We start from the raw sequence: 14,552 nt of genomic DNA on the forward strand, positions 1-14,552 counted from the left end.
AACCACCCTAAGGATGGAAAATTATTTGAGACTTGATACCATTTTCATACTGCAGAATTTAAATAAGACAGTGTGAGATAGTGGATTGAGCTGATCTCTATTTTTGGTTTTGCCACTGGCTTTTGACTGACCTGAGACACAAAAAGGCAAAATGACTTGCCTAAGTTTCACACCCACAAAACAGGAATGTTGTTCTGCTTTTTAAAGCATAGTGAGATCTGTGGATGAAGGGAATTATACAAGAGCTGCTGTTGCTATTTCTTACCAAGGCTGAGTGAAACAACTATTGTTTACTGAATGGCACATAATTTTAGAAGTACCCTGGCACTGGCTGAATAGGAGTTCCTCAGCTGAGTTTTGTGGCCTTCATTGTCTGGTCCACAACCATCACTACTTTGGCTTCCAGTGGTGAAAATAGTGATAAATTATAGATGTTACCATTAATAAACATTATTTATCTACACTCATTACACCTTATTGCCTGAAACCCTACAGTTACTCGTTGTAAACAACCTGCCAGATGCTGCTGTGGGCAAACAGTTTTAATTTAGCAACCCTTTCCATATATATATATATATATATATAAGGTACCTATAAGTATACTTGTAAAAAGCTGTTGTATTTTTATTTAAAATAGTTTAAACATTTCCCAACAGAATGTTCCAGGCCCTGCCTCTCTGGAAACAAAATGAGTGCCATTAGCTGCATGTGTGAGCCTTCTGGGGTTTCTCTGTGGTCACCCACACAAAATAAACCTGCTGGCTGGGTACTGTACCCTCACACTGAAATCTGGGGTGCTCTATTAGTGAGCATCCCTACTTAGAGTCTGCATCCCTACCTAGATCTTTCCGGAAACTGTAACTACAGATGAAACACAGACCCATAATAACTCTTTCTAAGCAAAAATCTTAATTTCTGGGAGTTCATTACTTGTTTGGCTTCACTAGTTTGATTTTAGGTTTTCCTGATTTCCTAATGATCCTAAACCTTTGGACTGATGGAGGCTGGAATTGAAAATTAGTAGGAAAAAAAAATTTGCTTTTTCCTGAGAATTTTCAATAAATCAGGCTGTGCTCTGTCATTAATTCCATAAGATTTTGCAAACACCAACATGCCCCAGAAGTTGCAGCATAAACTCAGAAAGTAATACACACGTATTCTTCATATCCTTTTCAAAAATCATTCTGTAGTCATTTGCTAGTACAGAAGCATGTCACCTTTTTCCTGAATTGAAGGGCTGGCAATTTTGAAGTTGTTGTAAGATTTATTGGTAAAATAATGTTATAAATTTACAAACAGAGCTGATGCTAATCTCTTCCTCATTAGTGCAGATTTCTCTGCATTCTTTCAGACTCCCCTTCCCCACTCACTGTTTCTTTCCTGCAGACTTCTGGAAACCTGTCTGAACTAACTGTCGTTGACTGAACAGGTTGCTAGTACATCGTAGGAGGCCTTCCCTCCACACACGTTGTGAACTTGTTTGTAGCTGAAGAGAGAAGGAATTACATTTTTAAACCATGTGCCTGGAATGTATGGCTTGAGGAGGCAGAGATTTTGGTAATCTCAGTGTTGCAAACCCAGCTTTGAGTTATGTATTTTAATAGAAGTAACAAAAGTAAACTAGCCTTTTGCATTAAGACAAATTCTTCCACATAGTCTTGGTGGTGACTTTTCTTCCTTTCAACTTTTGCTGGAGATAGGTTAACATCTGGCAGGGTTAACAAAATTACAGTTTTGTTTTGTTTTTTCCAAAAATGGAAATGAAACCAGTACACTCCTGGTGGGTCTCCGCTTGTATTAGTGCATCTGGTTCTGGGCACCCATCACCAGAAGGATGTAAGTGTAATTGGACTGTGTTCAAGAAACAACAAAATGCTGAAAAGTTGTAAAGCTTGATTTGTAAGAGAAAAACTTAAAAAAGTAAGAAGTTAATATGTACAGTGCGCCTGAGTGACAGCAGAGGGGAGGAAGGTTTTGATAACAATCTACAATTTTGAGGAGTGTGAACACCAACAAAGTGAAAAATTACTTAGGGTGGTTCAAGAAGGTATAATTAGATCTAATGAAATTAAATGAACAATACATAAACTTGAGATGAATGCTAGAGTAAAACAACATGAGTAGTGAGACCTATAGATTTATTATTTATCTGTATTGAGTTAGCACTGGGGAATCCCAGTCAGCGATCAAGTGCTTCTTTTCCTGTAGAAACATGAAACATGAACAAAAGAAATGCAATCCCTCTCTTGAGTAATAAATGAGAAGCTTGACTGGGTGGCATATAAGGAATAAACTTAAACTGGTGGGATGTGAAGCAGGGACCCTAAAAGGTCTTTCAAGTCTTTTTCAGTCTTGCTGGCTGGCTGTTGGACCATTCAGGATTATAAGAATGTCACTCTTATTTTGAAGATGTTTGTTATTTTCAGTCACTAATGTTTGTAAATATTGCTTTAAATTGGAATAGCCTTACTACACGATTGCCAAGAGCTGGAGAAACTACCCTTGGACATAAGTTTTTCATCGGTTTTGGTGGGAAAGGAGCCAACCAATGTGTCCAGTCTGCTCGACTTGGTGCCAAGACCTCGCTGATCTGCAAGGTAAGCAATGACTTGCTCTTGGATTGCAGCTGAACTAAATGTTCATGCAAATTCCAGTAAACCTTTAGGTGACTTACAGAAAAGTTGTGTTATTTTTTTTTAATCCCTCTCTAATTCCCTTTTCTTTTAGTTATTTGAGCTATAAATTTAAGCATGGAGGAGGCTGTTTTAAAAGCACTGCCAGAACCAAAGACTAGTTGGCTAGAGATCTGGCAGAAATTGCATATAAAGAAGGATTGCAAAACTGAGATTGATGTACCATGCAAAAGAGAACTGGAGAGAATTTGAGATGTTAAAAATTTAAGTAATCTTGGTTAGCCCCTCCTCTTTATGTTCCCACTGTTGAAAAGATCGGGGCTTCACTGGTGATATTCAGGTGCTAAGGCACTATAGTCAATCTGAAGTTTACTTTGTAGGTGATTAAAAATCAGACACCGACAAGCCAGTAACAGATTTGAGAAGGAATATAAAACTTTGTGCTTCAAGGGTTAAATCATTATCTCATTACTTGAGATTAGGATGAGATGTTCATGTCCAAGTTCTAGCACCTTTGTGTGCTATGGGATTTTTTGCCCACATTTCTGAAACATCTGATATACAGCAGTTCCAAAAACTGGCTCACAGACCGTTGGGCTGATTCAGCTTGACAGATGCTATATTCTTACAATGCTTTTCTTTAATTTTTGTCATTAAACATTGTAAGTTTTGAGTGACCATTACTAAGGTTAAGATCCAGTTTTCTCTCTCTGTAGCCTTATTGTCTATCCTGTGCTAACTGTAGATGAAACTTCAACTTGACTGGACATACTTTGTTATTGCCATAGCTGGGGCGGATGCTAGATTTGTTGGATCGTTGTCTGTCAGGGATTTTTTGAGAAGTACTGGAAACATCTCAAGAAAGCCTTTCTCACTGGTTTTCCAATCCAATATTTAGGCTAAAGAATGGTAGCTATAACTCTAAATTACACCTGCAAGCATTTCTGTGGGTCATTATCGCTAGTTGTTTTACAGTGTAGGGTTTTTTTTATATTGGCAATGTTTGTGCTTCTGTAATATTGTGTATATTTGATCATCTTTGCATTCAAGAACGATCAGATTCAAGTACAAGATGAACTGGCAATGAATTCCCTGCTAACATTTCCTGCTAAATGTTAAAGGGTTTTTTTCCACTGAAGTGTGAATTTTGTTTTATTTTTTAATGGTCTAGCCTTTGCTCAGTGCATACATGTTTCTGGAAACATTTGCATTCCTAATAAAATTTAGCAGTTACTATAATTTCTAATTACCTTCCAAAATCATATTTATGATATTTCAGTAAAACCTAGTCTTCTTTCTTTCTTTCTTTCTGATGTGTATTTATTGGAGAAAAGAAACAGCAGAGAATGACTCTAATATCTATAAATGTTAGCATTTTGTATTTTTTTAATTTTAAAACTTAATATTTACTTTTAAATTAAAAATGCACTTTATAGCCTCACAAAATATTCTCATCTCATAACAGTACAGTCTTATATCTGCGTAGGTCAATGGGATGTAGTATAGTTTCTTGCTGAATAAACTAAGAAAAGTCAAGCAATAATGAACCATCACAATTCAATTCTTTTTACTTTAACAAGTCATCTCAAGTATTCAGTGGTTCTTAAAGCCAAATTCGCCCTCACACACACACTCTGTGCTCAGTAACATGCTTTTATTTTGGCCATAATTCCCAACATTTTTTATCCAGTACAGGTGCAATAATTGCTTCTTCAACCTGAAGTTCAAGGAATGGAATCAGTATTAATACTAGAGGGACATTCTGCTGGAGTGTGGCATCCTCTTACAAGGACTGTAATTTAAACAGAGGACATCAACAAGAGTAGAGGTAGACATCTCAGATCAAGTGACAAGGCATTCTTCATACCTCAGAGCTTTAAAACACAAAAGAAGGCCACTGACTATTTGGTGAGGGTTTGAGAGAGGGCGTTTTAAAATGACTTACAGTTATGACTAGAGATGCCACAGAATGCTGTGGATTTTAATGTAAAATCCAAGTACTGAGTTTGAGCAGTGGAAATGCAAACTGTGTTCTACTTTCTGCCTGGATGTCTCTGCAAGTGGCCACTGTTACTCTGGGTATGTATCCCAGTATCAGTCTTAAACTCCCCTCCTCAATCTGCCCAGTGTTGATGTAAGAGTTGCCAATATTGATGGAATAATTGCCACTTCAAAAAGACAAGAAAGGCAATGGTTCAGAGAAATGTAAATGACTACTGTCAGGGAACTAAAGGATCTAAGCAAATAAATTAATTGCTCATGTTCAAACAAGAATTCAGTTGCAGTACTGAAAAATGCACAGTGGTCTTGAGAGATTCCAAACTCCCAAAACTATTCTTTTTTTTTCTTTTCCTTTTTTTTTTTTTTTTGGTAGGGCCATTACCAAAAAAATCTGTTAAACGTCCTAGATGAAGATGGTGGAGGATGTTGGTGTGAAAGACATTGTATGTGCTGAAAAAAGTCCTGGTTTGCTTCTGACAAACAATTTGGAATGATCCTCACTTAAGCCCCAGCTGCATTTGATTCCTACTCAGACATAGGAAGTGCTGTATTACCATGCTATGTAGTCTTCTCTCTTTAGATGATCTGTAAGCCGAATTTAAGTGCTGTAAGCCTGAATCCTCAGTTCATTGTAAGAACCCAGCTATATCTCAAATGCAGCCCAGAATATGATGGATATCTTCAGTTGGTTTTTTTCTTTTGTTTTACTGTCTTATAGTTGTCTTTAGTACGCGTTTAATTCCCTAATGAAGAAAAAGAGTAAACACTCTCTAAAAAAAGAGCATATAGAATAGATTAAACAAACAATTGTGAAGAGGTACATGTTTTTGTTGTAATTCATTTTCAGATACAGATGAGTTTGATTCTCTAAGCTGTTAGAATTTTAGCTGCTATGAGGCCAGCCAGCTCTTCTAGCTCTACATGGAAAACATGATAGTAAGCAGGGAAAACCCAGATTGAAAAATACCAATGTAATTCTAATATGCAAACTATGTGACCATAATGCTTGTACAAATGGCTATTGTTGTTAAGAACTCAAGAAAGAAGAAATGCTATTTCAGCACATACAATGTTCTGTGGTCAGCAGACTAAGACATTTATTTTTCTGTTTACCCAATAATCCATCTAGCAGGGTCTGTGCAAAAGCAGAAAATATTTAAAACAATGTTATATAATTTGACATGGTCAGTAAATATGCCTTTAATCTAAAATGAGTCTGATGCCCAATACTCTGTCTTCCTTGGGGGTAAAGCCTGAATGGAAAGATAAGCCTTTCAAATGCACTAGGATTAACTGGGTTGGATGCTGATGAACTAACATGGAAAAAAGTTTCCAGAGGAAAAGGACCTCCATGGAGACCTCTCCAAGGGCTTCCCTCCAGCACTGAGATGTCTCGCTGTGAGCAAAAGTACCATGGCTGATCTCAGTTGTTATGACAGTTGAACAATAAAGGATGCCTGTCTGTCAGTTATGTAGGACCCACAGCTGAAGGAAGGAAGTTTCAGTTAAGCTTTTGGAAAATGGTTATGAAATATTTTGTTGTTGAAATAACTGAGCAAATCCTGAGATTTGTTGTAGAAGTTTTGTAGCAGGGAGGGAGGAAGAAGGTGATACAATCAAGGAGAATGCATTCCAGTAGTACAACTGTTAGGCTGCAGAGGTGAGCACGACTCAGGTTTAAATTGCATATGGCTGCAGTCATCCAGCCTAAAGCAGTCAGTCGAAAGATGCAGCTTCTGACAACCCGCCCTGTCTGGCAAAGTGGGAGTAGTCAGAGATACAGAAATATTCTAATATGCAAACAATGAATAACACAGTGACCAAAGTAAATGTTGTTGGTTTTGTTGGGTTTTTTTCCCATGTACTGAAGGAATGTTCTGTCTGGTTAGACTGTTGTGACCTAAATTGCTGTCCTCCTTTGGTAAAAGACTGGGACCATCCCTAATAATGCCTTAGAAAAATCCCTTATAGAGCTGTAGGAAATGAAAGTGTGTTTCCAAACATGGTTGTGCAATAGAGTATGTGGGGGGAAGGATCATCCATCTGTGACACTTTAAAATTTAGAATTCTGAATCGTGGGGTTTGATTGTTGTGATCACTAGCTAGTACTCGGGCCTTCTCTGAGCTTGCAGGCAATAGAGGTGGCTGTTTTGTGCTTCTAATAACTCAAATACACCGTTAGCTATTTAGTCCTATTTTATGAGAAGATGGCTCATTAGTTGGGGCTCCTTGTGTAATACCTTTGTTGTCTAGACCATAACTAGGATCTTGATTTGGCTTCTAATCTGAAAGATGGTCTTTTCTCTCTTCCTGTAGCATTGGTCAGTCTTTGATACTGCTCAGATACACAACTTACTCTTGGAAGTGGGAGCACTCACTATGCATCCTGAAGACATAGGCTGAAAGTGGTGAATTAAAAGCTATGTTGGCTTTATAAATATATTTTAAATTCTATTTTGACATTAAGCAGGTTATGCCATTTTTTTCTCAATATACCTCATCTCCTTTGTTCAGCTTGTGTAATGCAACAAAAAGAAATGTTTATTAGTCTGAACAAACAGCAAGCAGAATTCTGTTTGGCTAAAAGGATTAGTGGAGCTGAAATTACAAGCTCTTTAACTTGCTGTTAGAAAAACAATAGAACATAGCTTGACTCCCTAACTCAACTTGATCTGGTGTTGCTGGATAAAGCAAGCAAAAAATGTTGAATTTGTAAACAGTACATTTAGTTCTGAGAACCATAGAAATCAGCAATGCCATGTTTATCGTCACTTTCTAACAGATAACAACGGTTTCATATTTTTCCACCAGGGATACTTGAAGTAGAAAATTCAGAATACGAACTGCAATTAAGAAGGACACCAGAGTTGCTATAAATGCTTTCAATTCAAAGCTGAATAATTCAGTACACTTTCAGATTTTACAATCTCCAGAAAGTTTCACTGTCAAGGGAATGCAGTGGTTGTAAGAAAATGAAACTTGAATATAGTGACATGGGTGTAGGGGGGAGTTTTGTAATAGGGGAAAAAACTGCAGAACACTAATCCTATTGTTTATTAATACTATTAATGCATCTTTACTATTATTTATTAGTTTATTAATAAGACAAAGTGCTGCAAACCAGAAAGTGTTATATTCAAATTACATTAGAGCATTCTGTTGTCTAAAGATGATCTATCTATCCTCTCACCTTTCTGTAGAGAAAACTTATACTTTTATCTTTTGTATAGGTTGGGAAGGATTCCTTTGGCAATGATTATGTTGAAAATTTGAAGAAGAATGGTATTTCTACAGGTAAAATTTTACTTTGAAGAAACCTTTGGTATTATTTTTAAGCTTTAAAAATTGGTAGTGGAGGGTTTATTTTATTCCCTTAATGGATATGCTTTACCATTAAGAACTGTGAATAATTGTTTAGACGCAGCTGGGGAATGAATGGCTATGGGTGAGAAGATGGGGACTTCTGAAATCAGCTGTACCACTAAAGATAAAATGTAATGTTATTACCTCCAAATCTCAGATGATTACATCAGTGCAAGTCACCTGAAGATAACTTGCTGTTACGCAGTTGTTTAGGCTGGCATTAATGATGGTAATGCCTGGTGAGAAATTGAAAAATCCAGTCTGATTATTCATTCTCAATTTCATGTTGGGAGTGGAGGTATAGAGTGGAAATGCATTTGTCAACTCAGTACATTTCACCTCTATTTTGTGAAATGACACATGCAGTCATTTTAGAGGCTGCAGCTGATGTTTGTTATCACACATACACACAGTAATCAATGTTAAAAGGCTTTTGGGAAAAGGAAAATTAAGCATTCACAGTATTCTAGTATCTTTGAACCTTTGTAACCCTAATTCTCTCTCTGGTGTAAATGTATTACTGTGTGCTGCTTAACTACATGATCACATTTTTGTCTACATGACTCTTTTCTCCTTTAGCATGGACAAGGATGGACAGATGCAGTCACTAAGTGGCAATTCCATATTCTGTTTATCTCTTCTGTTTAATGTGTAGCCACAAGCATCATTTACTGCATTATTCAAATCCTGCTTTAAAGACAAAACTATCAGTATTTTGTGGGCGCTTTTATTATGCTTATCAGTATAGCATCTAAATATTTCACTAATGTATATACAGGTTTATTCATTGCATATCTTCCAACTTACGCAAGAAACCAGGCAAGGATACCATAAAAAGTGTCTGTTAGTCTACAGTTCTAAATCTCTCCAAAGCATGCCTACCTCGTGAATAAAGTCTTTGATTATGTAAATAATGCTATTATAATGCATAGCATGAAAATGTATGTTCCACAAGGATTTAAATGATTGATCTTGCAATCTTAACATAAATTTTTAAATCATCTTTATATCAGCAAAAGAAAAGTGTAGGAAAAAAATTTCAGAAATTCCATCATATTGCACTTTGTTGATACCTAGGTAGATCAGTTGAAAGGTTGGAACGTTTAGGTCCAAGGTACCAATTTCTGCTGATTGAGTTAAAAATATCTCAGAATGGTGCTAGATTGCCATCCCCTACGTTGATCAGCCCTGGAGGAAGATAGGATGTACTGCTGGTGAGGCTGGCCAGGATCCCACCTTGCATTCCAAGATGATTCCAAAGGTGATACAGTGTGCACAGACCTTTTTGCTTAGGACTGTCTTATTTCAGTCCCTGGCTTTTCATCTCAGTTTAATCATTGTCAAGCCTATCCCTGTTGTTGTACATGAGGATGCTGGGTACTGGATGAAAATCCTTGCCGTAATGCAGTTCTGCCAACTTGCATATCCTGGATCCTTGTCATATGTCTGCATTGTTTACATTGCTCTTCTATTTCCTAACATACCACCTTACCCTTTTTCTTTCCAATTTCAATCTGTTTTGTAATTTTCCCTTTTCCCAGTCTTCCTGTGCTCCACAATTTATCAGCTACCAGTGCTGCTCAGACCATTTAAACCTTTACTGATGTGTTAATCTCTCTCTCACATTTGAACCGAGCAGCTTGCTGCTCATGCTGCTTATTTTCTGCAGGAAGAGCATTGAGAGCACAGAAGACACAAGTTCTCTGCTTTCAATTCCAGTGTGCCGACCTAGCTCATGGTGAAAAGAAGCTATAATTGCAAGGAAAGTTCTGCTCTGACCCTTGTAACTCTGAGTTAGATAAGAGTACCTCCAGGGCAAGTACCTGCAATACTTTAGCAAAACTGAATGAGCATGATGTTATGTGTTTTTTCAGCTTTGTCAAATTTGAGCAGATTTTTAAATTGGCCACAAGAGAGAAGCCAACTTTTGCCCAGCATCAAGTCCATGTTCTAAAATGTTAGAACACCAGAGCCTCTCAAACAAATGGTCACCAGAATTTGTCTTAAACAAAACAGTAGATTTTTCTCAAATACATTTCTTCGGAAAAATAACTTTTTTGACAGTTTTCTACTACAGTTCTACCTAAAAAAACCCCACCTGTCATAGAAAGTTTCGGACCACTGGTTAATATTTGACAAATTTGCTGACAGCTGAAAACAGGTTCTTATAGTAGTAAGTATGGAACAATCTTTATAATAGACAGTGCTGCCAGCCTCACTGCTAGTTAATTTATCTGAATAATAATCCAAAGAGGAAACATACAGCCTCACCACTGCCTTCATAGCACATGTTAATATTACTGCTGAAATGCAAATCTACATGGAATTAAATGCTGTGTTGTTTTAATATTTTCGTTTTCTCCAGCCTTGACTCTATTGTTTCATTGGATAAAAGAAATACTTCCATGTAGGAGTAGAGTGCCTGAGAAGTCTGTATAAATAGCATGCTTTCTCTAAAGCAGCGATGTAGCCAAATTAAAGAATGTTGGATTCGCATTTCTGTTTTGTGGGTGTAAATTAACACTTTTTGTTGTTGTTAGCTTCTCTGGCATTGTTGCACATGAAAGAGTAATTAGCATTTTTAAATTGCTGGAGGTTATGGGTTCATTTTAGATTTAATTCAATTAAACTGCATCACATGCTATTGGTTGAAAGTAAAGTATTGAACGAATGCATGCTGTAACTTTTCCCTTTCTTAGCATTTGTAGGTCAGACTGCAGATGCTGCTACTGGAACTGCTTCAATAATTGTCAACAGTGAAGGTACACATTTCTACTCTGAATTGTCCTCTTTGTTCTGCCTCTACAGCCATAAAAGAAGCCTTTGCCTTGTCACTGTTAATTGTGGAATTATTTTTTCTACATCTTCCATTTTTTCCATTATCTTACTCACACTTTGTTGCACTTCCTTTTATAACAGGCGATGTTGTAGGATGAGGTACCTAAAAGCAGCAGTATCAGAGGCTTAGATTAGCAGTGTGATAGCCATAATTCTGTCAGCCAGCTGATCTATCTAGATTTACACTGGCCAGAACACACGGTGCAGCAGAAGGTTAAAGCTCTCCTTTTTCCACCACAACTTATCAAGCACTTTTACTGTGAGGAGAGGGTTTGCCTCCTGAGCACAGAGTCATTATGCCCTGAATCAGGAAAAGGAATTGTCCTTAGTATATTTATGTTGATCTTGTAATATTACCACAATTCTTGATCCCAGGTTGCATCTGCAGTGATGAATACACAGTGAAATGGCATATTTGTTTTTTCTGTGTTAATTTTCCTTAGCCTGTGCCTTTACTCTCATATTGCAGGAGACTTGGCTTATTTTCATAGTCTTGTTCAGGACTGCTAAATTATCCTCTGAAAACTTTCTGTTTATCTTTTCCTCAAGCAAGTTGTGTTATTGAGAGGTCTTAGGAGAAGTACATGTGTCTGGATCAAAATTTAGAGCTCAGGACTGATAATGTTTATGCAAACATAACAAATTAAGTGTGGCTGGATTAGTTCACTTTTGGTACAGCTCAGAGCCTTCATTTGAAGAGTTACCACAGCTTAGCTGACACATCAACTTCACAAGTTCCTGTGTAACCTGATGGTAGTACATTGGGCTACAGCTCAAAATGGTAAAGGAAACGTGACTATTCACTCCAGGAGCAAACCTGGGAAGGAACTGTGACTAAAGGCAAGTCTACACAGGAACATTCAGGAAAACTAGGCAAATTAGTTGGAGATGTGAGTTTAATTTTCCCTAAGTAAGATTAATCAAAGCCTTGCATGACAACTCTAATTCAGAAGGTAGCTGTAATACATTGAGTAAACTAGATACGTGCCTCTTACTTCCACCTCCTTGCCTTGGTTTGGATCAGCAGGTAAATTATCACAGTAACTCTTAAGAACTTCTTTCTTATGCCACATACAGTAACTACTCTGGCCATTGTATATAGGAGAGACAGTGAGAATCCAGCAGCGCGCTCCCAGGCATCACAGTTTTGTACATGTAACTGTGTTTTGCACTAGGTTTGCTGTCCAGAATAGTTGAATAAGAAACAGTCTTATTACTTCCCAATTCATATGCATGGCCAACTAAGATAAACATGGTCTAAATTCAAATGAACAGGGGATGACCTGTTAAAATTACAACACCATAAATTTTTCTGAAGGATAAGGAATAAAACCATCTTGTGGATCTGAAACCTTTATAAGCACTGGGAAAGGGAAACTGTTCAGTGCCATGAGGTTCACAGTGGGATATTTTACATGTTAGTGTCAACGTGAAGGGTCTCTGATAGTCTTGTGATTCATGTATTGAGATGAATAATGCATAATGTCAGGTAGTTTGTTTCTTTCAGAAACTGAAAAATCCTAAATTAAGTTACCACTGGCCTCAGATTTCATTTAAAATCTAGTAGAAGAGCAAACCTGGTCAGAACTATGCTATAAAGCAAACAGATGCACAGAATTGATAATGGTTCTGGTTGTTACTTCTATCTAAAACCATCTGGCGCCTGAATTGAGTAAATTGCAATAAAATAGCAGTACTTATGTGCTTTGCTGTTACAAGAGACAATATTTTTTTTCCTGTAGAAACCTGGCTGATTTGACCTAAACAGGTTTTACAACACTTTTCAAAGGGCTTGTCTACACATGCATGTTTTACCACAGTAGTTGTGCTGGCATAGCTGAAACACCACAGCATTCAATGCACTGATGTAGTTTCTGCTAGTTCAAATTACACCTAAAAGGGAAGCATTTGAAGTTGGGGGTGGTGATGGTTTTTTTGTGTTAAGACAATGAGGGACAAATAAAAAACCATAAGTATCATCTCATAAATCGACAAGTTTTAATTGCTGTGTTTTCACACACCTAACCTGCATGTCATCTTACAGTTGTTTACAAGTACCGATACTTGGGGAAAATACCAACTCCAATCAACTGAGTAAAATCCCAGGCAGAAGTAGGAGAGATACTCAAGTAGAAGGAGCAGACTGTGATGGATGAGTGAAGGCAGAGGAAAAGAAAGCTGTAGAGAGCAGTCAGAGGAGGCTCTGAAGTAAACTTTCCCTGAGGTTACCTGTGTCTGTCTAGCTGGTGATGCTGAATTTCTGGGAAGATTTTTGCTGGTTACTGAATTGCACAGCTATAACTCATCCATTATCGTAATTGGTAAAGTACTAAAAATTTGAAAATTATCAGGCACATTTGATATTCTCCAAGTTGCATTATATTCTGGGACAATACAGTGTAGTTTCAATAAAAGAAACTCCTCCCTGCTTTAATGTAAAGTGCTGCAGAGATGTTTATAGTGCTGCACTGGAAAATGTGCAACGCAGAGATGTGCAAAGGTTCCCTCTGGGCTGGTCTCAGAAATCTGTGCAGAGATCTTTTTCTGGAACCTTGTGCTCCTTTCAGTTGTTCTCTTTTATGCAATTCCGTCTTCAGATAGGTTTTGACTAACACAAGCTTAAGTTTACCAGGACCCTGTATACTTCGAATCCATATTTTCTCTCTTAAGGAGAGAAGCTGGTACATGCAGCTGCTTTTCTTAACTTATTTTCTTTGAGGTGCATCGCACCACTGTGAGCCCCAGCTTTTGTTTCCCCTTTCAGCCTGCCTTCTTTCCACTAGCTCTGTCACTTAGCACACCTTCTGCCAACAGTGTGCTATTGAATGGTAAGAACCCCATAAAGTGATGTGTGTTGTACTTTTGCGTACACACATAGGGAGGGAAAAAACCTGTTTATGGACAATTTTTTACATGATTACTTGTGAAATTTATTGCGTTGGTCCATATCTGATACTGACTGTTGATGGCACCATTAAGCTGGCCTGAGTGGACCAGTAGTTTGAACCAGTCTGACAACTTCCGTGTTCGTAGCAAAAATTCAGTGGAGGGACAACAGAGGTTGGCAGGTCATGATTAAAGTGCTCTTGATTATTGCAAGTTAGGACTTAAAGCTCACCTAACACAGAACACTGGGAGATAACCCTCACTTGAGATAGGCATTGTGCTGACTTTACGATAAAGTTATTAATCATTCATGAACAGTGAATAGGCATTATTTTGCAAGTGAGTGTACCTTCAATACCAAAGCACTACTAGTAAAAAAACATTCAAAATATATATTTAGATAAGGCTAAATAAACAAGGCAAACTTAGAATACACATGCCAGCTTGTTTGAATTATACTTTCCGAAGAGAAAATCTTTGTTTTGAATCTTCAGCATTATGAAGAAATGTCACCTGAATTTTTACAGAATTTCTATGTGTTGACATTCATCATGAACTTGAATGTTTTGTGTACAAGACTATTCAATGCTCCTACCAAGTAACTTCATAGAAATTATGATACCATGACACACCCAAAACTTGCCCTCATATTCATGAACTGTGTGATTTGGCAGCAAATGTTTTTCTTGTAACATTCTTTTCTGGTCACAAATATAATTTTTTTTCCCTATGAATTATTATGCAGAAGCTCTGCAGCTATTGTTATAATTGCATTGTTTGAGATTTTGGTGAGTTCTAAGCATCACTGATGGCTTTTAGGCTCGTCATCCC

At 37.4% G+C, this 14,552-nt stretch overlaps 1 protein-coding gene across 1 annotated transcript in view; it reads left to right on the plus strand.

Moving 5' to 3' along the window:
- Nucleotides 1–14,552, plus strand: part of RBKS (ribokinase) — a 69,888-nt gene that overhangs the window by 16,586 nt on the left and 38,750 nt on the right. The window contains exons 2-4 of the mRNA XM_074818097.1: nucleotides 2,465–2,597; nucleotides 7,865–7,928; nucleotides 10,697–10,759. Of these exons, the coding sequence (XP_074674198.1) occupies nucleotides 2,465–2,597; nucleotides 7,865–7,928; nucleotides 10,697–10,759 (260 nt within the window). The remainder of the gene's footprint in view (nucleotides 1–2,464; nucleotides 2,598–7,864; nucleotides 7,929–10,696; nucleotides 10,760–14,552) is intronic.

Source organism: Strix aluco, chromosome 3 (assembly GCF_031877795.1).
Source record: "Strix aluco isolate bStrAlu1 chromosome 3, bStrAlu1.hap1, whole genome shotgun sequence".
Taxonomy (NCBI): Eukaryota; Metazoa; Chordata; class Aves; order Strigiformes; family Strigidae; genus Strix; species Strix aluco.